Raw genomic sequence first — 27,209 nt, 5'->3', positions numbered from 1 at the left:
ATATTTTATTTCACTTAATCAACATTTGCTTATGTTGTAGATCCTATCAAATTGAAAAACTTATTACTTGACACTTTTTAATAAGTTATTTATTATATGTTTTTCTTAATAAATTTAAATGTTGAAATTTAGGGTCTCTTATAAGATTATATTATGAACTTTCAAATCTTGATTATTGTATTATAATTTGCTTTTACATAAGTGATGTTAATTAAAGTAAATATTAAAAGTTTAAGATTTTAATTTCCTAAATATTTTAGTTTTTTAAATTTCTTACATAAACCCAATATTTGTTTCAAATATTATTAATATTAATAACAAAATTCAACCATGATTTTACAAAAATACTTTGAAAAATTCTAAAAATAACTATAAGTACATAATTCGAAACTCTTAATATATTAATGTAAAATTAATTTTAAAAATTCAAAAGGTTAACTATAAACACAAAAAGTAAACTTTCAAAAGGTGAACAACTGGCAAGATCTTAAACCTTTGGGAAATCCATCAGGGTATAAATTACACTTTCGAAATTTGTAGGAGTGGATAATTAAGAGGGTTTTCGATATTACTGGGTTTCATCCCAAACATACGTAGTTCAAATGCTAACTACTTTTGTTTTGTTAAATTTTATTTATATGTGTATTTATATAAACATTAAACTACGTGAAAATTATAAAAAATGACTAATATAGTTACACTAATTAAAGAGAAGTCAAATCCATATAGAGTTCTTATTTATATTCCGCTAAACAAATCTATTTATATTGAATTTCAAACTATCACTTGATACAATAATTTGAAGTGTTACTAATTGTTTATACAAACATACATTAACTTTGATCGTAAATGCGATAGTTTTCAATGAAAATTTGCTTATATGCATATTAACTCATTACAACAAAATACTAATTAATTTACATCTTTGGCATCATGATACTAATTAATCTATTTTCAACATCTTTTTTTTTTGTAGTTGTCAATGTATGATATTGTGAAACGATAACTTGTTACTAATTAAATACGTTATCTCGCGTATTACGCGAGACAATAATCTAGTTCTATATAAAACAATAATCTAAAATATTAAAGTGTCGAATTTAAAAACTACAATTAATTACTCATTTGACTTAATAATCATGTATATGGTAAGTTCATTAGTATACAACAAATTAATCAACATTAACTGATTTATTTTTTCTAACATGTCCACAAGAAGTATAAAATACAAAAATCTTAATCATAAAATGATAAGTTATAATTCATTAATGTCTATTAAATATATTTATTTTTACTTATAAAAACTTTTAGTTCATATATATAATTCTTCTAAACAAGTGCCTTGGTGGCACATATTAGAAAAACCCATCCATATAACAATTATTATTATTATTATTATATATAAATAAATCTTTAATAAAAAATCAACTTTATAGCATAATACTCATATAATCTATTTTCTTACACACCTATCACGGACATCGGTTCGTCATCCTAATCTAGTAGTCGTGTATATCCTTATTAATTACATAACTTTAAATTAAATGTCCCGGGGCTTTAGTGGTAATCAGGAAATGGGATAAAGCTCTTGGATGTGTATACATTATGGGTTCGAGTCTTGCAAGCAGGGAGTTTTCGAATTATTTGGATTTTCTCCTAAAAGTATTTGGGGATGATCAATTGCGTGACTACCATTGATTACAAAATGTGGTGTTGCGAGTGATTCGAATTTTATATTTCAACAAAATAATACTCCGTAATTATAATAACTTTAAACGCATTAGATTTTCTTATTAATTGCGGACACTATTATATGGCATTCACATAAATTAAAGTAGAGATAAACTTGATATTAAAGTCTCACTCCCCAACTTTTTTGTTTTGGGTCCCTTACGATCGATCCTATATATACACCACGTACTCTTTAAATTAGCTTGTCCAACCATTCTCTCTTCTCTCTATATATATTAGACCAAATGGCTAGTGTTCAAAAATTCATCATTTGTATGCTAGTCATTAAGCTCGTTTGTCTACCAGATTATTCACAAGGCACCCGTTTGTTAAATAATAATAGTGGGGTTAATCCTGTGGATTTTAAAATCAGAAAAGATTTACTCAACATGTTGAACAAACATGGCTTTGACAAGGCGACATTGCAATATTATTGGAGGAGGGGGATGTCGCAAGACATTCCTGCCAGAGTTGCCCCTGGAGGTCCCGATCCTCACCATCATATCTGATCGACGATATATATATGATCGATGACGTATCACACCGGCCTAGCTAGTTTGGTTATCTTAATTACATATATACTATTTATTTACTGAAAAACGTATGTGACATTGTGTTTGTTTTTTTCTTTGCAATATTTATCACCATTAATTTGTTACAATCATTTTTATTCTTGATTATTATCGTCTTTACTTTCTTTTTCTTTTTTTTTCCTTTTTTCACGTGATTGTGATATATATATTTCGTCATATTTTTTCATTAGTATAGACTATTGACTATAGAGTCTTGACTGGACTTCTAGACATCAACTTAGTTAAAATGCAAAAACAATGCCCAAATTAAATGTAGCTTGAATATTAAAACAAGTGACGAAAAATATACAAAGTCGCCAAACAAATTTACATTGGCCACGATCAAGATGATCTGAAACATATAGATGTGTCAAATGTTTTATCACGAACATGCGAGGTTGGGAGCCTTATAATAATTAAATGCACGCCACATGTTGTTTCAGCCACCAAACCTATGACAATGGAGTCTAAGGTAACACATATACGATCACTAACATCGTGATGTTGTCATGGGCGCAAGCGCCCAACTATATCCACTAGAAAGTGTTGGGAAAAAGTGCATTTTTCCACCACTTTGAACATAAATAAATATATGGTCAAGTGATATATATCGAAAACCGTTTAGTGGGTTTTGTAGTCTCTGGCCAAGGCTACACAACGAACTAAGATGCGTCCAAATTGGATTAAAGATGAATGAGATATCGAGTCTCAAAGTAGTGTGTTTGGTGCATAAGTTGGAGTTAGAAAACCTTGTCCCACATTGGTGTGAGATATAAACTTTCACTAGTTTATAAGTGGAAGTTTCTAAGCTATATCAAGATCTTATGTTGTGTTTTACTCTGGCTCCTACCCTGGGCCAAAATTCTCTAAACCAATGCGTGTATGTCCGACCTGCAGACATGAATGCAGCCCCAAAAATTAGGGCCCGCGTGAGGCTCCTTTTTGCTGTGATCCGAGATAAACCCGACCCGGGTTTTGACCCATTTAAGAAAGATTTAGGATAAGCTTTTGGCATACTTCTAACTCTGAAACTTATATCATATTGTAAGATCTAGGATAAGCTTTTGGCATGCTTCTAACATTATAGCTGCTTTATGGTCAGTTTTAATTAGTTTCTTTATGATATCAGTTACCGCTTTGTGTATATAAGGATGTCATGGACTTGTGAAAAATACACAACAACACACAATTTCGTAGCACATACACACTGCTCTAACTTTGCATATTCGTTCTCGTAGCAACATCCATCCCTGTGTTCTGTTCTTCTTTCAGGCAAGTGATTAACGTTCGGCAGTACGCTGCTATAACCGGTGTACCCTGGGAACAGACGACGAATCTGTTTAAGGGAATTGTGTCAAACACAAGCCCGGTTCTTCTTTATTGTTATCACGTTTATTTTGTCTTGCCAGTTTGCTTTTTTATTTAGTTCTTCCATTCTGTTGTTCATTTTATTGTTTCATATTTTCGTTCATGTTGTAATTTTTTAAAGGAATTACTTATATTATTATATTGTATTTCGAACAGAAAGGGTGCAGTTTAATCAACATAATAAAAATAATCTTTTAATTATGATTGTAAAAATGTTAATAACAGCTTTTATTTTTGATATACAATACATAAATTTTTATGTACGTTAATTATAGCTTGATTATATGTAATATTTTTCCTTTTTTTAATATTGTACTTGTGTTTAAAAATTGTATCAATTACGACACATTTGTTTATTAACTGCATATATTTTATTTTTGGTATGTGTTTATCAATAACATATATTTAATGTCATGTCATTCCAAAAAATAAATAGCCATTCATTTTATTTTATTTTTTCATATATTTAATGTTTTAAGGTGAGTTAGCCTGAGGTATCTTCTAAATCCACTATGTGGGCTCCGGAGATGAGTTTTTTCACAAGATTTCGGATTCGAGTCTTGAGTTTCTCATCTCAGGGTATTTTCCATGACGAGGGATTGGAAGTCCAACAAATCGCAAGTTAAAACTGCTTCTAACACGTTTGAATCGAAACTAATTTTTACAAGGAAAACGAAAATCTGCAAAGCAACATATGAAAGCTTGCAAGTAATGTTACTCCAACCACTTCATGTAATCCTGATTTTTAATCCTAAGTTATTTTTTTCTCCAGAAATGTCTATCTATCTTTTGAACCCTATGTGATAGTGGAATTAAATAGTTCCTTACCCTTATACGGTGATGTATTCTTTGATTTCAGTACACGATTGACCATTAGAATATACTTAACGAGTTTCAATTTAAATGTGGTTGATTAATAGGGGAATGGTATTTCTTTTAAAAAATTAATAAAATTAAAACGTATGTTTTGTTTTTTTCATAATTAATTTTTTGTTTTTGTTTTTTATAAGATTGGATTTAACAAAATCATTAATTAAGTAATTATGTTCTATTTTTTTATTTTTTTTACTTTTATTTTTTTAACTATAAATTGAGATAAGTGACATGTCAGTTCAAATACTACCTAACTTTAAATCCAGAAAATAATCATCTGAGAAAACCTCTATTTCCAATCTTCAAATCATGAAGAACTAGATTTAAATTGTGTAATCATGACGCGTGTGGGTCGTGCTATCGCACCCTTAGTCTTCAAGAGTGTATTCAGGTTTTGATCTCTAACATATTATCCGCTTGGATGTCACTGTAAGGGTTTGAACTATTAATCTACTAACATGTAGTTCTTAAAATAAATAAATAAGTAAATAATAATAATAATAATAATAATAATAATAATAATAATAATAATAATAAGATCATAAAGAGCTTTTATAGCGAAATGCACAACTTTCGGAGAGTAAATTTAGCTCTAATTGAAATTAGTATATTATTATGGATTTTGATCCTTTAAAGTTGATCCAATCATCCAACTTTATAAGTAAAGTTGATTCAAGGGTCAAAATTTAAACATCAAATTTCAATCCCGACCATGGATTTAATCCAATGTCTAAAGTTGATTCAAACACTTTAAAGGATCAAAATCCATAATAATATACTAATTTCAATTTGAGCTAAATTCACTCTCCAAAAGTTGTGCATTTCGCTATAAAAGCTCTTTATGATCCTATTATTATTATTATTATTATTATTATTATTATTATTATTATTATTTATTTTAAGATCGACAAGTTGATTCAACTTTACTTACCTATAAGGAGCTTTCGACTAGGGCATTTAACTATTGTGATTTGTCAATTTAATTTTAGAGCAACTACCTTTATTCAATAAAGCTTTTCTAATGTGTGACTAATTGACTATGTCAGGAACAATTAAATAAACCAAAATTGTCTAAACTTGTAAGCATCATTAATTAATTACTCTTCAAAGTTACTGTTTCTAGGATGAAAAACTTTTAATTTTAAGAAATATTGGCTTCAATTTTATTCCACCATTTATCTTGAATGACCAAAAAATTATACTTTGCATATTAAAACTTATTCTTAAAATTTATGCTAATAAAATAACTAATTTATACATATAGAGCTATCATTAGCAGAACTCCTAAAAACTAAATATAGATTTCATGTAAATTTTGTTTACAAGAAAAAAAAATCATTAAACTTTATTGATTCTCTGATTTTATTCTCAACCAATTCTTTTTTATAATAATTAATATTGTGTGTCTTGTAATGCCATGTAGGCACGTCTTGTCAAATGTTGTGACATTTTCTTTTAGATGTGCATCATCCAAATAACATGCAATTTGATTTGATAAATGGATTTTGATGTGTAAACCAAGTTCTTCGTTAACTTTATTATATGGATGATGCTTTCAAATGTCATCGTTTCTTGATGGAACATATAACTTCCTATGTTTTAGTTTTTCACGTTAACTTTCGGACCATTTACTTTCGTCTCATTTAGTTGCTAGCTTTTGTATTATAATTCCACTTTCTAATAAAAATACACTTTACCCTAAAAAAAACCAAGTCAAACCCAAAGCGAAACCATTTACTTTGGACCATAACGTCAAACATCCAACGCATTTTGCGTCCAAAGGCCGACGTTAACACTGATGTTTACCATTCTTTTTGGAAGCCCCCTCAGCTTTTATGCATTGGATTGTCTAACGTTTTTCACTTTGATAGTAACTTGGATCGTCTAAAAGTGTACACAAATTAAACGCATAATTTTATATAATTTTTAGTTTTTGTTTTTTTTTTCTTTTCGAACGGAAATATATAAATTATATATAATTTATTTTTGAATTGTCGGTCGTTTTTCAACACCAGTGACACCTCATCATACAATGGTAAAATTTTGCATGAACTCTGGACCACGAGATGCAAATCATAAGTAATTACATGTAATTCAGGTGAAAACTCATAAACATGTCACTTCAGATAATCGAACCCGTCAAACCCAAAACCCGCAAGAAAAAACCAATGATGCATTCATTAGTTGAGTTGGCTTAAAGTGTTAAAAAATCAACTTTACTTAAAACCATGGCAAAAAGGATAAAGTATAACCATAAACTTAAAAAAAATGAAAGAAGCAGAATTTAGATTGAAAACTATATTAATATAGACGAATTAATAATTTGTTTCATCTCTCTTAAACATACTTTTGAACGTGCGTTATATGCGTAGGGAAGTCGCATGTATTTAAAAAATGTATAACAAGGATACATAATTAAAAGTTTGAGGATAACGACAACAGGATTCGCCGATCGTTGACTCTGTATGTTGATATCCATAATGGTTGTCTAACTAAACTAGCTTATTACCCGCGAATACACGAAATTCATTGTTTTTACATTAAAAAACTTTTAATATGTATGAAAAAAATTAATATCTAAATAAATATTTATAAACTTTTGAACCACAATAATAATATCATGTTTTTTGTCATTGAAAAATGTTAACAAATAATGTTATTAGCCATAAAACAAAAAAAATATACACGGAACACGTATATTCGGAATATTCTAATAAGTGTGTAAAAAAGGGTAAATGCCCAAAAACTTCTTAGTCCCGTAGAAGAATATTTCCTCTCAAACTAACAACCCTGCAACGCTGCCTGACGGTGAGATCCCAGGTTCACCATTATGTTAGTTATGAGATATTAAATACGGAGTACATATCATTATTAATTAACATTAACTTATAACTACATAACTTTTACTTATATATTAGGAGCACCAAAGGTGTTATTTTAATTTATGCAATCACATTTACAAAAAAATCATGTAATATTTCTATCAACTCATTCTAAGTGAAAATTTTATCGAATATTCGTATCATTTACACTTTAGAAATACAAATATATAAAACTTTGTATACATGAAAATATTATATACTATATAAATGATTTTATTTATTTATAAGTTATATACATTAAGACTACGAAGTATCATTATTGTACTAAAATAAATAAATGTAAAAGATTTTATAAGACACATTACTATGAGGACCAAAAGTGTTATTGACTAATTCTTTAGTTAATGATGATGTCATCAAAATGATCTAATGGTAGAGAATAAAAGATGAAATTCAATCAATGATCATTAATTTTCCAATTTAGAATTAAGAGTTTTGTTTTAATATATATTAAAGATACATTATTATGCTACAAAATTGATTTTTTATTTATATGTATTACTAATACTAATACCCATACGATAAACAGTAGCTATATGAATTGTATTATAAGAAATTCGAATACGCCTTATACATGATTCGTGAGTATTAAATAAATTGTGGTTAAAGTAAGCCGATGATCGAAGATAAATTATAATAAAAAGTAATGATAAGTATAATATATCTTTAGTTAGACTTTTAAATTTACCTTATATTTTTTAGAATCATATCAAAATCGAAACTTGTAAGCATAGTGGATGACGACAAATAGCCTTGTGATTTCAGATCGTAAACTAAAATTTTGAAGTTTTCATGTTAATAACTTATTATAAGCAATAAAAGTTATAAGAATAAATAGAGAAAAAGAGACAATTTATTAATAAAAAAAAACAATCAATCTAATAAGGTTATAATGTTTTTTGTATTAATAAGCCAAAAGTTAGAGTTTAATTTTAAGTTTAATAAGAAATTTGAATTATATACAATTAAAAAAGTTAATTAAATAAAATAAATAAATTATAATAATCGTGTCCATCAAAAATTACGCCACGTGTCGTTTCAAATACATCTCAATCTTGTTTTAATTTGTTAGTAGATGTTGAATCTTTAACTTATAAAGTTATAGTAATACGTTAAATAATGTTTAAATTAGTTTGAATTTGCTACAAATTACAATAAACATAATTAATAATTTGAATTCTATTAGAATATTAAATTAAAGGATTTGAATTAATAATAGTTTTTAAAACCTAAAACTTTCGAAATATCTTCCTAACAATCTACCCTAAATCCTAATCTTTATATATAATAAAATAAGATTATTTCTTATAAGTATTTTTAAAAAATTATTGATGTGGCAAATTCATATTTCACCTTAAAATATTTTTTATTTATTTATGATGTCATATCTAAATAAATTAAAAATAGTCATTTACATGTTTAATAAAAGTATGAATCACTTATTTAAAGAAAAAAAATTCTCTCTTATTACTATGTCTTTTTTGTGTTTACTTGATGCAGTAGTCATTTTTATTTTAATAATATTGTAAATAAAATGTCTTTTTTAATTTACTTAATGCGGTAGTTATTTTTATTTTAAAAATTATTATTGTCTTAGTTGATTTATTAACTATATAATTATTGTGTTAGTTGAATTATTAGATTTATATCGATTTTAATAACAAACATAATATATATATATATATATACATATATATATATAGTATTTGATAATTTTAAAATGTTAATTAATATGTCCGAGTTGAACCCGGGTCAATTAACTAGTATAGTGGAAAGTGAGATTTACACAATGAAATATCCTTCCTTAATTCCTTTTTCGACTCTTTTTTTCTTTAATTTGAAAAGGCAAAAAAATTTATGAAAGGGACACCAACCTCATTTTATAGTGTAAATAGCTGATTAACTCAGGTTCAACTTGGACATATTAATAAGACTTTTATAAAAACGTATCTTCGTCACTGAAATTGAGACAGTCCAACGATACTCATGACCATGAAATAGTATACCTTAAAATTAGATTATTAACCCGCATAATACGCAGATAATCTAAAAATCAGTTATGACAAAGTTATATAGATAAAATAAAATTAAGTTATGACAAATTATGGGGATATCATACGTACAACGGCTGTACCTATGATGGGTACAACTTCAAGTGAAAATCAAGGGACATTTATGATACATATACAGGTTTAAGGGTCAAAATATATATTTTTTAATTTTTTTTGTGTGTGTGCAATATGTAAGGCTAGGTAAACCTTGCTCTACCTATCATTTTCTCCAAAATTATATAGATGATAGGAACTTATAAGACCATGTTTTAAAATAATAACATCATAAAAAAATATATAAAAAAATATTTATGACACATAAGTAATTTAAATTAAAAAAAAATTAAGAAAGAATTTAAAGGTGATCGAATTTTTATATAATGTTGACATCATAACAATTCAATTCTATTTAATATAGAGATATAGATATTATTATTTTTCTTTTTATGTTTCAAATAATGTTGCTTTCATAAATTAAAGTTAATTGCATAAAACGTCCATGTGGATTACACAAATTTGTGGTTTACATCCCTCTAAGGTTTTTTTAGTGTTTTCCATCCCTGTCACATGAATTATTAGCGAATTACGTCATTTTCCTTAACGCCATTTGTTTCGATCCGTTAACATATTGCACGTGCCTCACATGTGAGAGCTTTTTTGTCTTTTCCTTCCTCATAGGGATGTTTTATGCAAATAACTTTTTTATCAATTTTTTTTCTTTTCATTTGTATTTTTTTAAAAAAGAATTTTTACTTATAGATGTAACTAACTGTGGCTAAATGTTTATGTTATTTAAAGATATCGTATATGTCAATATCATATAATGAAATTTCATATCTCAGTTATTGAGTCTACTTGCGTATATGTGGCATTGTTTTAAAAACCCGTATTTTAGTCATACCGGTGTGGAAAAATTTTCCAGTATTACCGGAAACACCAACTGGTACAACTATTTTTATTTTATTTTATTTATAAAAATCCTACAAAACTTGTTACAATTTAACAAAAATAGGTAAAGTGCAATTATAATCCATTAAAAAAAAATGTCAAATAGGTATTTCATAACAAAATGTAAGTTTTAAAGTTCACAAATAACAAAAAAATAAAATTAAAGTATCATAAAAATAATTTTAAAAAAAATCAAATTTTTTTTTAAAAAAATACCGGAATGGTAATACCGAAATATACCAGGAATACCAAAAATACCGACCGGTATTGAATAGTGAAAATACCAGGCTTAAAATACGGGAGTACCCTCTGGTACCGGTAATACCGTCTGATATTTACCGGTATTTAAAACATTGATATGTAGCAACATTATAAGCTGTCACTTATAAGTGTTTGATTAGTCAGGTACATCCAATGACCGGGATGTGAAAGTTTATTACATGGCATCGACATTATACGAAACTTTTAATAACATAAATATTTAGTCATTGCTAGTTATATCCACATGTAATAATATCTTTTTTAATAATAAAAACCAAAAACACTTACAAGTGTCAGATTATATGGTTGCCACAAGTACCCAAGTACACTTATTAATTAAGGTTTGAAAGTTCATTATATCTGATATTGACATATACGAGATCTTTAAATAACATAGACATTTAGTCATAGCTAGTTACATGTACAAGTAATAATCTTTTAAAAAAAGGTATAAAAATGAAAAAAAAAAAGATAAAGAAGTAATTTGCATAAAACGTCCTTGTGGTTTGCACACCAAGTTACATAAAACGTCCATGTGAGGAAGAAAAAGACAAAAAAGCCCTAACGTGTGGGGCACGTGCAGCCTGTTAACGGCAATAAAGTAATGGCGTTAAGGAAAAAGACGTAATTCGAATAATCCTTGCGACATGGATGAAAAACACTAAAAAAACATAGAGGGATGTAAACCATGAATTTGTGTAAACCACAGGGACGTTTTATGCAATTAACTATATATATTATTTTAAAAAACAAAAATAATGAGTACATTTAGGAAATTAAATAAACTTTTATTGAGAGCTAGAATTCAAAGTTATAACTAATAATATAAGATTTCAATTCTACTTAAATAAGATTTTATTTTTAATATATTTTTATAGACTTTTAAAAAAATTTCAATGCACAAGTTTTTTTTCACTATACAATTTCAAACAAAGTTATTATTTATTAAAGGAAAATGATTAATCCTCCTAACTAAATAACCTAAAAACCCTCCTAACACCTTTAGAAGATGACATGTGGAATCCACTAATTCTATTTTTTAATCTTACCCCCTGATTTTTCCACATGACATCATCCAATAGTTAAGAGGATTTTTAGGCTATTTAGTTAAGAGGATTAATCACTTTCCTTTATTAAAAATAAATGTCTCTAATATTAAAGTTTATTAAGTGAATGAATGTATAAATAATGTTTATATATTTTTCTTATTTATTAATTAAAGAAAAAAAAACATAAATTTTGCCCGTATATATTCTTTTCATAATATTTATCAAACATACCTAATGTAAATAAATTTCAAAATATCTAAAAGACCATAAATAACAAACATAAAATATTCAAAGGACCAATCATGTAACTATAATCGCAAAATAGGAATACGTGTCATACAACCCCCCTCAAATTCCATTAAAAGGCGCGTCTAGAAACCAAAACAAAAACCACATAAACAAATTTTTTATAACGAATACAACACCGCCTTTGGTCAATCCATAATCCCACGCGCGCGCGTGCGTCATCATACTTACGCTTCATCACCAACAGATCTAAGCCCACTTCAGATCAGATCCCCTTCTGCATCTCGTACGTCTTAATTTTTATTTTTCTTTTTCTTTATAAAACCCTAATTTTCAATTTTAATTAATAATTATACTTTTTAATATTTATCTTTTCAAAGAAAATATACAAGAAATTCAATTTATTTAAAATACATACATATATTTTGAAAACCCTAATATCGTGCCGGATCTACATCCAGATCTGATTCTATGGTTTGAATTCTTTTCAAATTTTAGGGTTTAAAAATTAGGGCTTTTTATCCATCTTTTGAAATTAATAAGTTTTTTATGGGGAATTTCAGGGCTTAAATTTGGGGGTTTTATTAAAAGTTGTGGGTTTTTGGTTTTCTATTATAAAGTTTTGATCTTTTTAAATTTGATTATAGGGTTTGAAAAATCTTGGGATTTTAGGATTTGATAAAGGTTGGAAATTTTAGGGTTTGAATATTTGTGATACATATATAAATATATCTATATCTATAGATATAGATAGATTTGTTGTGGGTATATGTATGTATGGCTTCAGGGATATTACTAGATGCTGATAAGATAATCAAAGAGAAGAGTAAATGGGGTGAGGGTAATAAAGTTTACGTAAGAAAGTTCAAAAGGACTGCTGACCGAGCCCCGACTGTCGGTGTTGTTTCTCCGGCCCCTGATCGAAATACAGACCAAAATTTAGTTGTAGAAAATGGAAATTGTCAGCAGCAAGAAACTTTATCTCTGGCTACAGCTGCCCCCACTGATACGGTCACTGCTGTTTCTCCACCCGCTGAGATGAATGAGGACCGAAATTTTGTTGTAGATGATGGAAATCATGAAAAGCAACAAACTTTATCTCGGGTAGTAGAGTTATCGAATGACTATACGGGACAAAGTGGGATTACTGGAAATGGGGTGGTAAAGCCGGTTTTTGCTTTGGTGGACGGGGTGGTTAAGATTAATATAAAATCTGCAACGTCGAAGAATGAACTTTTAGAGCTTAAGGAGAAGTTGAGGGGTGAGGTTGACCGGATTCGGCGTTTAGGTCGAAAGCTTGAAGATAAAGAAGCTGAGCTAACTGCGTTTTCGACGGTGGTTGGTGGTGGTGGTGATGATGGTGATGGGCAGGCCTATAGTCATGAGCAGTTTTCGGGTAGCAATATTGTTGACAGGAGGGCTTTGCTGAGGGTGAATTCGGAGATGGGGACTGATTATATGGACAGGAGAGCTTTGATGAGAATGAATTCTGAAGTAGGTTCAGTTCCAAATGGTGATTTAAGGCCTTTTAGGCAATTGAGTGTATCGGTTATGAACAATAATCACGGAATAGGTGAGGTTGTGGAGAAGAGGACGCCGAAAGCTAATCAGTTATATCAGAATTCAGAATTTCTTCTTGGGAAAGATAGATTACCTCCTGAGAGCAATAAAAGGCATAAGCCTGGACGCCCTGGAAGAAAGCCCAAGGGTTATTATACGGGGGAAGAAAGTCACAGGAATCAAATGTATAGGAGCTGCAATAGTTTGTTGCAGCGATTGATGAAGCATAAACATGGTTGGGTGTTTAACGAACCCGTGAAGGCAAAGCTGCTCGGGCTTCATGATTATTTTGATATAATTAAACATCCTATGGATTTGGGGACGGTGAAGAGTCGGCTTGCACAAAACTTTTACAAGTCTCCGAATGAGTTTGCAGATGATGTCAGACTCACTTTTCATAATGCCATGACTTATAATCCAAAGGGACAAGATGTTCATGTTATGGCAGAGAATCTTTTGAATATTTTTGAAGAGAGGTGGGCGGTGATTGATTCTGGATCTTATCCGGAGATGAGATATGGAATGATTTATGATGCCAGCACTCCAACTCCGACTTCAAGGAAGGTTCCTCATTTTGCACATGCCCCGTCAAGGATGTTGTATAGGTCGGAATCTGTGAACATGCCTTCCATGACTAAGCCAATAACCCCTAAGCCTGCACCACCCCCTAGGACACCAGTGCCAAAGAAACCTAAAGCCAAGGATCCCAATAAACGGAACATGACCTATGAAGAAAAACAAAAGCTTAGCACGAATCTTCAGAGTTTACCTTCTGATAAGCTTGATAATATTGTCCAGATCATTAAAAAGAAAAACACTTCGCTTTCTCAGCATGACGATGAGATAGAAGTTGATATCGATAGTGTTGATATAGAAACTCTTTGGGAACTCGACAGGTTTGTTCAAAATCACAAGAAGTATGTGAGCAAACACAAAAGGAAAGCTGAACTTGCTCAACAAGCAAGGGCAGAAGCTGGTGATGCTAATCGGGTTGTTCCACAAGTATGTTTATGCGATTCTTTCTGCTTCTATATTGTTCATTAGTTCACATTTTTTAAATGCATGTTTTAACCATATGATATTTTTTGACGCAGAACCCGGCAGCAACGATCCCTGAGGTCCCAAATGGAAATAAAGCAAGTAGGGTTGTCTAATGATCTTATGATTTTATGTTTATAGGTGTTTCTGTGGTCCAGATTATCTAACAGTGTTACGTATTTTAATCAGATGAAAAGACTCTTGCTAATACTCCTCTTGATCAAGGAGAGAGGAGAGGAGAGAATGCTAGTAGGTCTAGTAGTTCGAGCAGTTCTAGCAGTGACTCTGGTACCTCTTCAAGTGGTAATTGAATAGTCATTAAGTCTTTTTCTCCATCTGAAGGTAATTCTAGCTGAGTTGGTCTTTTAGTGTTGTAATTCATTGGATGCTCTTTATGCAGATTCAGATAGTGATAGTTCTTCTGAAGATGGATCGCCTCGAAATTGAATAGTGTAAACTGAGGTAAGCTAACATCTGTCACCTAGTGTATTTTGTATGATCATCATTATCAGATGTTGATGCTAATTGTTATTTTTGTTCTTGCGTAGTGATTAGGGTTCTTGATGGTTGTTTTTGTTGTTACTGTAAAACTATCATTATCGTATTCAATCCCCTAAAGTATGGCCAAGTGTAACAGTTTTTGTGTTATAATATTATATCTTTAAATGGCTCAGAGATTTACTTGTCCAGCAATAATCAGATTTCATATCACATAAATTATGGTCGGTTGGTTTCCCTTTGAGCTTGTATTTTCTTCATACACAATCATTGGAAGCTTCCATGAAGTATCTGTTATGTCTGACAACTATCATGCTATCCTAATCCCCATGTTGTCTTCAACATGTTCAATACCTTATATTAAACTCAGCTTTACGGTTCTCAGGGATAGTTTAAGCAGCCAAGTATTCGTTGTTGCATTCTGCACCCTTGAAATTTTTATGCTAGAATACTAGAGCCCAGGGAACGTTTGGAACTCATTAGTTACACATTTATGGCAGATCTTTTTATTTGAATTTATTACAGGATACAAATTCTGTTTATCACCCAATAGCTCAATATGTATGTATTAACTTCTATTAGCTGAATTTCTATGGTATTTATTATAACCTCTCCTACAAAATGCTTTTTTTTTTCTACCCATCTTTGGGACGAACTGAATTCTGAGAGAGCTGAGTGTAGAGCGTCCTAGTCAATTACAGAATTACTTATTTTTTGACTTCCCTGATTGTTTGTTATACGGAGGTTAAGATAAATTGGCCTGTCTTTTTACATGATAAGTAAGAACATGGCAACTATCTATTACACATGGTAATCATTTGAAGGTGAGCTGACAAACCTTGTGTAGGCTAATTAAGAGGATTCTGATGAATAACCATGATGAAACCGACACAAATCTGTAAGGTCCATCTTTAAACCCGTGCTAGTAATTAGCTTGCATTAAAATTTAACGTTCTATATGTGTGCTTAGGGCTGTTCTTTTAAAATTAGGCGTTCTGTTCTGAGTTCAGACCAGCGAAGTCCATACCAAAATGCTGTGATAGATGTGTGGTTTCTGTCTTGGGTTAGTTAAACAGGCAACAGGTTATATAATCATATCAGGAAACAATGGTATATTTAGAAGTTGAAATACTACATAATAGGCAATAATAGATCTACTGCATGATCGTGGGATTTGGTAAAGAAAGTATTATGCTTGATTTACATTTGGAGCGATAGATGCCTCCAGAAAGCAGGCCAAAACTTGTTTTACATCTGTACTTGCTTACTCACGACAAGTGATTGTTTAAATTCCGAAGTATTCCATGTACTCCATTTATGTTTTACTTCGCAATTCTTTCTTCATTAGAAATATAGTTGACTGTGCTTGATGGAAAATTGTGCTAAACCTGATGTTTTGCAGTTTCAGATTTTTATCAATTGACGCACTCCTGACAGTGAATGTTTCTAGTATGAATATGATGTGTGATGGCCCAACCACATGATCAGAAATGGAAGCTCTTTGCTACCCGTGATAGGTGTTTTGACCAGACCATATTGTTCTGTAATTAACGATGGTGCGTATTCTTAGAAATTAGGGTGTATGATATAAGATTGGTTGTGGCTGCAAGAGGACCCATCAAGTAGCAAAATGTAGTTCCATGAGACATAGGTGCAATTTGAATGGAGGCAACAGAATGCAGATTGTTTTGAGGGTGGCTATACTTGGAACCACGAATGCCATTGATGGGTTGTTTTGGTTGCATTTTTTGTATCGTCATAACTTAAACCAAAACCGTAGGTAGCATGTAGAAATGTATAGTTGCCCGTTAGTTTGGTTGATTTTTGCGTTTGTCAAAACTTAAGATGTGTATTTGTTCTTTTCCTTTTGTTGTTTTATTTAGTGTAAGTACGTAGCTATATTAGTCAACAGGATTTAATACTCTAGATTCCTGCCTCTCCCTTTAACTTGCAACTGTCTTGTTTCATTAAATGAACTGGGAAAGTTAAAATGATATGAGACCTGCGTTAGATTACTTGTAAAGTGTTTTCATTTTCTACAAGTGATTATGGTAGAACAGTTGTCTATCTCTTGGTTCTTGTGTGGCAGTGTAGGCCGACCATTTAGATTAGCTAATCTGGATCCCTTTTCTCTTTGATAGAAGAGTTCGGTGGTTACGTCTTGTGCATAGGTTGATATTCACCAAAGGGTAGCCATCGACACATTAGATCCATCACGGAAATGGACATGATGTGCCAAGCTGTTACCCTTTCATAGTTTCATCTATTCTTGTTGGTATAGCCAAAACTTGTGTCAATGCAAGTCTGAAGTGAAAGTTAGACGAGGCTTGTGATTATATTGGTTTTATTAGCATAATCTTGGACGATTGTTAAAAAGTGAGCCCTTGGTTGCGTTCTTGCATTACACAGTTTAATAAACGGATTAAAGATTGTGAAGCCTAATAACAAGACGTTTATAAATTTATATTGTGACATGCAAGTATCTGGTATCTACATATGTAAGGTTGTACAATGCATTTAAAAAGCATATGGTCAATGGTTAAGAAATTAAATTGTACAATGGAGCGGTCTCAATTGATCACACATACGTTGCACAACTGTAAGTACTGAGGATTCGGTTGCTAATGATAAATTTCTGACCGGGGATGCTTATAAGTTATAACTTTTATCAGTTTTCTTTCATTTCTGGTGATCAGTCCATGTTTTTAAGCGCCGGTGCTTTGGTTAGCCCTAGACAAATAATTAATTTAGCATTGCTGAACGATTTAAGTGAAAGAAGCCACTTAAGTAAAGCCGACATTTATGTGCAATGTATCCAAAACTTTCAGCACTGTAATTAAATTATTATAAACACTAACGTTTACTATAATCTGGTAGTTTTGCACCACATCTGATCAATAATCAAATGAAATACAACCCTTGAGAGAAATCTTCTACTTTCATAACAAATATTTGTTACTATTTTGATGCATAAACGACCACTTCTGATTATTGTTACAGTTTACTATATTTATTCTTCAACAAAACCTGCTTGTATAACCCTAGTGTAAAAAGCTTTTCCCCTTAAACCCTACACAACTAACTTGTAATTTTTTTTATAAAATGAAAATATTATCGAAAGCATCAACAATGTTGAAGAGTTACAGAAAGTAAACATGCGAATTACATGAGAATACTAATGCTTGATGCTTATGTTCGTTGACGGACCCCCATCTCTTGTTAAGTGGATTAAAAGATGAAATGATTTAACAAACATAAAAGATGGATCTAAGAATTAGATGTATAAAATGTGTAGGAAAATTGGTATGAAATGATTTAACAAACATAAAAGATGGATCTAAGAATTAGATGTATAAAATGTGTAGGAAAATTGGTATATTTCATGTGTCAATACACTAGGTCTATTTTCTTTGTCATTAATAATTCCATGTTTGTAATTCCGTACTTGTAGCACTGATGTGAAAATAAATGATTCTATCTCCACAACGCTCCAGTTGGTAACTTACGGCTCATAACTAAAATTTGACAACTCAGGGCAACATCCATTAATGAGATTTCTTTTGTACTTGGGCACACCAAGATGACACGATCAGTTGTTTTTGTCGTGATAAGAATAGCGATCCAAATCTATTGCCACAACTCGCAACAACATAAACAATTGGATATACAAACTTGTTTTTGGTAAACAAAAACTGTAAACTCAGGTCAAATGTTTATACTTTCACAAATTACACAGATACAATCATACTTGCAAAAGCATATTTGTGAACCAATGTGAAATTAACTTCCGTATCATACAACATGCTTGCTAGCGCTCAAGGGTCATAGAGATTTTTCCGAATCCAATAAGCATTTTTCACTTTATGCATGATGAGTTAAAAAATTGAACCAGTTGTAGTCTGAGGTATATTTGTGCACATACATGTGAACTACTGTAAAGTATGGAGCATGAAAATCAGAAGATAGAGCGCATACGCGACTCTGCACTCACCAGGCCGCAACCAAAATATAAGTTTTAGGGGATCTGATGTAAAGGCCATATACAATTTAATGTCAAACAAGAAGATAATTTTATTCTAAAAAAGGAGAAAAACGAGACAGAATGCCAACTCAAACCATGCTAAAAATGCGATAGGGTACTAAAGTCCACATGCAGTCAAGAATGCAGTCTCGGAAACATCAAGGTAACTACTAAATGCAGCACGAACGAACCCATCATGATGTTACTAAACTATACAAAATACAATAAGCCCGATACAGATCTTTTGACAAGTCTGACACAGCAAACATCATTCATATTCTGCACAATACAGGTTGTAACACCGTCTTATCAACTCAAGAAGAACCAGATAAACCAATTATTTTGGCCTTCATGAAGTCATATCCTTATTGATAGTTGGCAGCAGGGGGAATATCTCTTCCCTGTACATCCTGGTTCTGGTAGGGGTTTCCACCACCTGCATTGGGAGGATATCCATTGGGCCCAAGTCCAGATTGATACGGGACTCCTCCATTATTTGGCCCGTAATGCCCCTGGTGCTGATAGTTAGGAGCGTTATTTTGCATCCCTCCACCCATGTTCGGTGGCCTCATTCCTCCCATGTTGTTTGGTGGCGGCATTCCTCCTCCCATGTTTGGAGATCCACTGTTGTATGGTTGAGGTGGACCATTCCAGTTATTGGGGGGCACACCTCCCATGTTGGGAGGCCCACCTTGTGGTCTACCTGCCATGTTGTGGGGTGGTGGACCTCCCATGTTAGAAGGTCTGCCCATGTTGCCGGGTGGGGGACCACCCATGCTAGGAGGGCCGCCCATGTTGCCGTGTGGAGGACCACCCATACTAGGAGGGCCGCCCATGTTGCCGGGCGGTGGACCACCCATGTTGGGAGGTCCACGATAATTGCTAGGCGGTGGGCCACCGATGTTGTTAGACGGTGGACCTCCCATGTTGTTAGGCACTGGACCTCCCATGTTGTTGGATGGTGGAGCTCCCATGTTGGACGATGGAGGCGGTGAACCTCCCATGTTAGGGGATCCACGGTTGGTTTGCATGTTCTCTCTTCTTCTTTCAATATTTCTTGATCTGTCAAAGTTGCGAGGCCTGTCGTTCCTCCTGTTTCTCTCATTAGCTCGAGCATTGTTTCTGATCCACTCCTCATGGTACCTTGGATCATAAGGAACGGCTACCCCATCTATAAACGGTTCACCTGACACATATTCAAACATTGTGAGCATTTATCTGAATTGCATACGACTCTTCATCAAAGTATCATAACCATGAAATTATATCAACACCAATCAACACACGCCCTCACAAACCACATTCTGAAAAAACCTTATGTTAGCTGATTAAGACTGCATTTTGCACAGTGGCATGCCTTTTATACTCTCAATGAACAATCAAACTAAATAAAAATGAAAAGAAAAAGAATTGAAGTAATGATTGACTATTTCTTAACAAATAAAATGAAGACAAGAATTATAGAACATTAGAGTTAATAAAAGAAGTTTTAACATTACGATAGAAAATGACATGTGCAACTGCTAATTGCTAAAAAAGTAGAGCGTAATACCTCCATAATCCTTGTTCTTAACATCCAGGTATGAATCAGGGAGCACCCAACGAACTCCAGGTAACTCTGAAACAAATAACAAAACCATATACCATCAGCGTACATTCAGCAAAAGACATAGTATAAAAACACAAAAGATTCAAATACCCTTAAGCTTGTAAGAATCCTCTTCAGATACAAGGGCTCCAAAAGCATAATAGCATCTTGTTGAAACCGAGTAAATTTTCATCCTCGCAGCATCATAGCTAAAACAGAACAGTCATCATAATCCCCACATAACTCAGCCGTTTACTTATATATTAAACATAACGATGAAGCTAACACCATCATATACAACCGTCAAAATACAAAAAAGAGAACAAAATACATACAAACGATACAATACATATACATATAAAAGAATACCATATATAACATATGCACAATCTAACATTACCGCCTTAATTATTTCTTCTCATAACAGAATATTACATATAAAGCAAGTATTTAATTTATATAATCAACCGGTTTACACATGTTATATAAATAAATGATAACAAAACAGTCTCGAGCTTCACATATTAATTCCACAATTATATTCACAAATGTCTCATTTACAAACAAACTATATATATCTAACTATAGATCCCTTTTTATATTATACATACAAATGTTACAAGGAAAATGATAAGTTTATATAAATAGTACATAATATTTTGTATCCCTATTTGATTATTTTCATAACAACAAAAAACCACTAACATTTATATATACAATTAAAAAATAATGATAAAACAGTAAGATCAGATTAGTAAAAACTATAGATACAGAAAATATATATGTATAGATAGATATATAAAAAAATGAGAGACTTACGATCCAACAATTTGAGCAAGAGTATTGATATAAGAATCAATGATTTCATCTCTAGTAGGTTCACCTTGAGGTTTCTCAACAACAACAAGCCAATGTTCAAAATCACATCCATCTAACAAAATCGTTTCCTTTGGCGGCCTGTTTGACCAATTAGGGTTTGAATCGTTCAAAGACGACGTCGTTTGCCTCGTCGAAAACGCACGGAAGGTGTTCGAGGTAACGGCGGGTTGACGGAGGTTAATGACGGAAGATAGGGTTGTTAGTGGGCGGATACGGAGAACATGTGATGATGATTTTATGGATCGTGTTATTGTTGACAGATTGCGACAGAGATAGCGAGTCGCCATTTTTGTGGTTTTTATTAAACCCTAGTTTGTTGTTTGTTTTGTTGACTGGGGGTTTTGGGGGTGTATTTGTAGTGTAGATTATGTGATGAGAGTCGGCGAAAATGGATTTTGTATGTATAGTCCTTGAAGTTATTTTGTGTTTCATTTCATCTTCAAAATGTTCATTTTTCCATTTTTTTCCAACTAGAACTTTTCCACTTTTATCATCTAATTCCTGTCTTTCACAAGGTGAGATATAGACAGACTAACTCCTTTTCTGACTAACTCCTTTTCGAAGTTAGAAAGGCTACTTCGAGACAACCTTCGGCCATTTTTGCAGAGAGAGTAAAGATCGATCGAAACTTTAAACTTTGTTTTTAAAGATGACGGTTTTTACAACCGCAACTATACATGTTTACAATTATTGTCATAATATTGTTATTGTAAGAGTACTTTTGCAACCTATTATTGTCACTTGCATTTTATTCAAAACAAATTACCTGTTCGCCTCATGAGCATGCATTGGAGAACAACAATTTACCCCATTCACTCATGAACACTAGAAAAAAAAATGAGATCTAAACATTCTTCCTATGACATGTATAGAGAAGGTAGAATGTCAAACAAATGATCACTTTACAAAGTTTTCTGAGTGTAATATTTCTCTGAAATTATATACTAAAAATTAGTCCAAGCCAAAATCCAAAATATCAGTTATTACTGTATTAACACAGATCTTTACCACTATATAACAATTTTGTAAAGCTCAACCTTCAAATCATGCTAACTTAACAAACATAGCTTATAGACATGCACTATATGTGTTGCATCATCAGTTAATCGATCTCACAATCTTCTCCTTGGAACCATATAAAATGTTTGGAATGCAAACACATGAATAAAAACAAAGAATATCATATATAACGATGTTGGCATTCTCAGTATGTATCTACAAAAAATGACATGCCTAACAACACTTTATGTATCGATCATCACCTATCAGTGATTGTTGTGAAGGTCATGTTGGCATATGATGTTGTTGTACTTCCATACAACGGGGAACCCTCTTGCTTTCCTGACTTGCTAGATGATGTACCTGATGTATTGGTTTTTGTGGTTTTATAGTTCATTAGCTCTGATAATAAGCCCGGATCAGACAAATCCTTGTCGTTAACATCCAGTTCACCTGTTAGCATCTTCAAAACATCCGACATGGATGGTCGGCTTTTGGGAAGACTTTGGGTGCAAAGAAGACCAACTTTTAAGTATCTACAAGCGTCAGAAATATCAACATCTTCTCCAATCGATGTATCCACTAATCTTTCTAGCTCCCCTTCCCTATATAGTTCCCATACCTGAGAAGAGACAAACAGTATATATGACATGTCATCTCTTCGCATGTGTATGTAATGGCATTGATCCATGTATTGCATTAGTATTTGGTTATGTAGTCGTGTTTACCATAATATAGAATAAATAATACTTGCTCTCTTTCTGTTTTTCTATCTACAACACAGCTGGATCACAAAGAAGATATTTGCTCCGCAACACATATTCTATTAATCGTATGATCAACTTAATCAAGAATATATTTCCTTATACTCTTTAGCATTTAGTTTAACATCTATATGCTACAATCTTCTTGCCTATATGCAGATACATTTATGCAATTTGTTCAATTAAATCTTACTAAAATATTGTATCCCTCCTATGATAACTATAATGTGTAAAGAAACACGCAGGTCACAAAAAAGTATAGTTATTAGTAAAATGTCCGTATTCTTTCACATGCCAATATTGGAGTAGCTGATCCAGAAATATTCGACTTTAAGTACAGAGTAGGAACATGCACTATTTGAGTTTGAAAACATAAATATAAAATTATCCCTTGTAGTAAAACATATCTCTATGAGGTGGAAGAGGGGTGTGAGAGACTGAAAGTTACTAATAGCAACGAGTCAACGACTATAATTTGAAGTTTCATCTTGTATTAATTATTTAAATGGAGAATTCCATACCCTTTCAAGAAGATATTGTTCTTCAACAGGTAACCGCCTGTTTTGATTTGGCCTTCCAGAAACAATCTCCAAAAGCAGAATACCAAAACTGTAAATGTCTGCTTTCCTCGTTAACTGGCCTCGTATTGCATATTCAGGGGCCAAATAGCCTCTGTCATAATCCATTTACCAAAACTATTATTACTACAATAACAAATCAACAAAACATGAATCAAAGATAACTTGATATACCAGGCAAGACAAACTTCAACTAGGTCTAAAACTACTGGTGACAAACTTAACATGTTTTCAATGGAAATGGCTTAGGTTGTGTTATACCTTCAAAGGGTGAAATAGGAAATCAAAGAATTTAGCTAAAAGGAGGATATATCATATATGTCAAATGAGATGGTTTATTTTTACTGCAGGTGACCTCTTCAATCAGTTATTCTAAGACTTTGATTACTATTCTAATACGGGTAATATTATTTCTATGATCATAAGTAACACATTATTGGCAGATAAGTACTAAAAAGGTAAGAAAAATGACCGCATAATAGGATACGACCAGTTCCAATCCAAATATATTTTGACCCATCACCCAACCCACCCGTCTTGCTACCTCGATTTAATATCTACTGTACCTGAAACAGTAAGAAGAAAGCCACACTCGAACAGTGTATAATGTATAGATGCTAAGATACTACCAATATAATCAAATACACATCAGGAATGAATGACTCTAAAATCCAAGTGAGCCACATTATTCTTATGAGGGCAGATAGCGGTGTCTAACTAATATATAGTGAGAGGTGTTGAGCTTACTGAGTTCCTGCAATACGTGTGCTAACATGAGTTAGATGAGACGGGAAAAGCTTTGCTAGACCAAAATCGGAAATCTTTGGCGTAAAATCTTCATCAAGCAAAATATTGCTTGCCTTGATGTCCCTATGAATAATATGAGGTTGCACTTCCTCATGAAGATACGCAAGCCCCTTCACGACACCTATGCATATCTTCCTTCGAATTTCCCAAGTGAATTTAATGGTAGAGTGTCCACTTCCTATGCATGATAAAGTCATAAAACCAACATCCTTCAAAAAAAACAGCAAATAAATTGTACCGTATAATGGGTAGGTAGGGTCAATATATGCTCGGCTGGAACACACCATTTTTTAGTATAGAGTGAAAGAGGCTGACCAGAAACACTTCTCGGCGCATTTCTTATACCTTTGTATAAACTGACTAATATGCTAAGTATTATTAATGACATTCAAAATAGTAGTATGCATTGAAATAGACTCTGGCCGACCTTGGACCCATTTGACATTATTTGACCACTTCTCTTTTTAGCTAGCAATTTTGTTATTTGACCTGTAAGAGATGGAACACCTATATCAACCCATTCATAAGTAAATGGGTCAAACCTGCCACGTCTAGTATCACACACACATGAAAATTGAAGGGGTTGCAATTACCTAGTAGCGTTTGATCCAGGCTACCGTTTTTAAGGAAGCCATAAACCAAGATTCTGTGGTCTCCTTCCACACAATAACCGTGCAACTTTACAAGGTTTTCATGTTGTATATCTGAAATAACAGTTATCTCAGTCAAGAATTCCCGCAATCCCTGCCTTGACTCATCAGAGAGAACTTTTATAGCAACTAATAATCCATCTTTTAGCATCCCCTAAAGATCATAAAGCATTTGCATACGTTATCAGTCTATAATTTAGTACTATCTAAACACACTAAAAGAGATAATCTGAATTAATAGAAGATTACCTTGTAAACAGAACCAAAACCCCCCTGCCCTATCTTATTCTCTGGTCTAAAATCTTGAGTAGCAATTTGCAAATCTTTGTACATGTAAAATCTCATATTCTCTAAATCCAGAAGTTCTGCATCCAAATAATATCTAATAAGATGTTTTCTCCAAAAGAAGCAGCACAAGTTTATACTAGAACGTCAGAGACCAAGAAAAAGGGCCTTGACGGTTTGGCCTAGGAATATCCAATGTAATCCAACAACTAATAGGTTATAGGTTCCGGTTCCACCGGGAACTAATGTGTAAATATCTCAATAAAAAATGTATGTGATCTTAGTAGGCAGTCTTACCTCTACTAACATCAACGTTGTTTCCCCGACTATTTGCTACAAATTGTCAAGTAAACAGTCAGCATTAAACAAATGAATGCACGTGAGAAATGAAATATTGAAACACCACTTAACACATGACTTAAATAATAACTTATAGCATAAGTGAAAAATTTCAAAGAATATTTAAACAAGTACCTTTAACAGGAGAAGCCAACTTCCCAAAACAACAACTAAATGCAGTCATGACACCGATTTCTTAATGTCGACTAGTAAATTATATCGAATACCTATAATTCTGTAACCACACAAGAAAAAAAGTAAATGAGTAAAAAAAAAAACCCGGAAATATAGACAATATATAAACATACAGTACTAGTTATTATATTAACTACAATGATTCAATATAAATATATAATTATATGTGTGTGTGTGTGTGTGTGTGTGTGTGTGCGCATCAGAATATGTTTAAACATAAGTCTACAGTTACATCCACATGATCAATATATTCTAAGAAAATTGACTATTTATCAAAATTCAAGAAATTGCATACATTAGAAAACTGAAATTTAGCTCAAGTGTTACAAATATACAAGATCAAAACATCATAGTATGTCTGTCTGTTGGTACGAGAAGATGATATGATATCAAATGGAATAAAAAATATAAAGAGAGATATAAGATTCTTACAAGAGTATGGATTAAATGAAAAAACGGTTGAATAACTAACATAGCGCACCATTGACGAATTACTACTACTATTATATAAGGTGGGAGGATTGTGGTTGTGGTTATGCGAAGAGAGAAAGAGTCAATAAAACAGAAATTTGAAGAACAAAGAGAAAATGATTAATTTTGAACATGAAACCGTGGTTTGACTTTTAGGAAACAGCTGAGACGACTAACTCGTTCACATGTTCTAGTGGAGTTGTGGGGGTCTGGGGATGCTCTGGTGGGTCAATTTTTTATTACAGAAGGAAGGGTAAGTTTTGCACATATGGTCCCTTTAACCTTTTGGCTGCTCCAGTGATGAAATCAGTAAATCACTACTTACTTGTAAGTTTTCTACAGTAATATTTTTGTTAATTTTTACACACTAATTGAGATAGTTCTATCAAATTTTTCTCTTTTTAACTCCCCATTACTATATTTATTTTTATTAATTAGATGCTATAATATAAAAGTTTATAAATTTATAAAAGTAACAACATTATACATAAAAATAACAGCAATCAACCATAATAAACGAGGCTGAGATGTATTGCCAACTTACAGATAATCCGGC

General features: G+C 32.0%; 3 protein-coding genes across 4 annotated transcripts; 1 reads left to right on the top strand and 2 right to left on the bottom strand.

Moving 5' to 3' along the window:
* Positions 1 to 12,143: 12,143 nt before the first annotated feature.
* On the top strand, positions 12,144 to 17,092 carry LOC122591019 (transcription factor GTE4-like). Of its 2 annotated transcripts, XM_043763205.1 has the most exons (6): positions 12,144 to 12,267; positions 12,629 to 14,543; positions 14,636 to 14,681; positions 14,769 to 14,882; positions 14,980 to 15,041; positions 16,480 to 17,092. In XM_043763205.1, the coding sequence occupies exons 2-5, from the start codon at positions 12,759 to 12,761 to the stop codon at positions 15,024 to 15,026; spliced, it is 1,992 nt and encodes a 663-aa protein (XP_043619140.1). In that variant the 5' UTR covers positions 12,144 to 12,267; positions 12,629 to 12,758; the 3' UTR covers positions 15,027 to 15,041; positions 16,480 to 17,092. The 2 variants fall into 2 exon arrangements, with proteins under 2 accessions (XP_043619140.1, XP_043619141.1); XM_043763206.1 differs by lacking the exon at positions 12,144 to 12,267 and having other exon boundaries at positions 12,360 to 14,543.
* Positions 17,093 to 19,123: 2,031 nt separating this feature from the next.
* LOC122594487 (multiple organellar RNA editing factor 8, chloroplastic/mitochondrial) lies at positions 19,124 to 21,906 on the bottom strand. The gene is made up of 4 exons (XM_043766934.1): positions 21,506 to 21,906; positions 20,798 to 20,895; positions 20,651 to 20,716; positions 19,124 to 20,284 (listed from the first exon to the last, which is right to left on the bottom strand). Exons 1-4 carry the CDS (start codon positions 21,850 to 21,852, stop codon positions 19,464 to 19,466), a joined length of 1,332 nt encoding a protein of 443 aa, XP_043622869.1. The 5' UTR covers positions 21,853 to 21,906; the 3' UTR covers positions 19,124 to 19,463.
* An 820-nt stretch (positions 21,907 to 22,726) lies between these two features.
* On the bottom strand, positions 22,727 to 26,787 carry LOC122594489 (cold-responsive protein kinase 1-like). Its single transcript, XM_043766935.1, has 8 exons — positions 26,615 to 26,787; positions 26,123 to 26,222; positions 25,946 to 25,981; positions 25,613 to 25,728; positions 25,307 to 25,517; positions 24,654 to 24,891; positions 23,850 to 24,000; positions 22,727 to 23,186 (listed from the first exon to the last, which is right to left on the bottom strand). Exons 2-8 carry the CDS (start codon positions 26,169 to 26,171, stop codon positions 22,824 to 22,826), a joined length of 1,164 nt encoding a protein of 387 aa, XP_043622870.1. The 5' UTR covers positions 26,172 to 26,222; positions 26,615 to 26,787; the 3' UTR covers positions 22,727 to 22,823.
* Between the last annotated feature and the right edge of the window lie 422 nt (positions 26,788 to 27,209).

Source organism: Erigeron canadensis, chromosome 3, assembly GCF_010389155.1.
Source record: "Erigeron canadensis isolate Cc75 chromosome 3, C_canadensis_v1, whole genome shotgun sequence".
Taxonomy (NCBI): Eukaryota; Viridiplantae; Streptophyta; class Magnoliopsida; order Asterales; family Asteraceae; genus Erigeron; species Erigeron canadensis.
This window is presented reverse-complemented; position numbering and strand designations above follow the sequence as displayed.

Coding starts and splice junctions, on each gene's coding strand:
- LOC122591019 (XM_043763205.1), top strand. CDS start 12,759: ATGGCTTCAGGGATATTACTAGATGCTGATAAGATAATCAAAGAGAAG. Junction 14,544..14,635: donor CTAATCGGGTTGTTCCACAA/GTATGTTTATGC, acceptor TTTTTGACGCAG/AACCCGGCAGCAACGATCCC. Junction 14,682..14,768: donor CCCAAATGGAAATAAAGCAA/GTAGGGTTGTCT, acceptor TATTTTAATCAG/ATGAAAAGACTCTTGCTAAT.
- LOC122594487 (XM_043766934.1), bottom strand. CDS start 21,852: ATGGCGACTCGCTATCTCTGTCGCAATCTGTCAACAATAACACGATCC. Junction 20,717..20,797: donor GGATTCTTACAAGCTTAAGG/GTATTTGAATCT, acceptor TATTTGTTTCAG/AGTTACCTGGAGTTCGTTGG. Junction 20,285..20,650: donor TAAGAACAAGGATTATGGAG/GTATTACGCTCT, acceptor AATATGTGTCAG/GTGAACCGTTTATAGATGGG.
- LOC122594489 (XM_043766935.1), bottom strand. CDS start 26,171: ATGACTGCATTTAGTTGTTGTTTTGGGAAGTTGGCTTCTCCTGTTAAA. Junction 25,729..25,945: donor CAACGTTGATGTTAGTAGAG/GTAAGACTGCCT, acceptor ATTTGGATGCAG/AACTTCTGGATTTAGAGAAT. Junction 23,187..23,849: donor AACAATATCTTCTTGAAAGG/GTATGGAATTCT, acceptor GTCTCTTCTCAG/GTATGGGAACTATATAGGGA.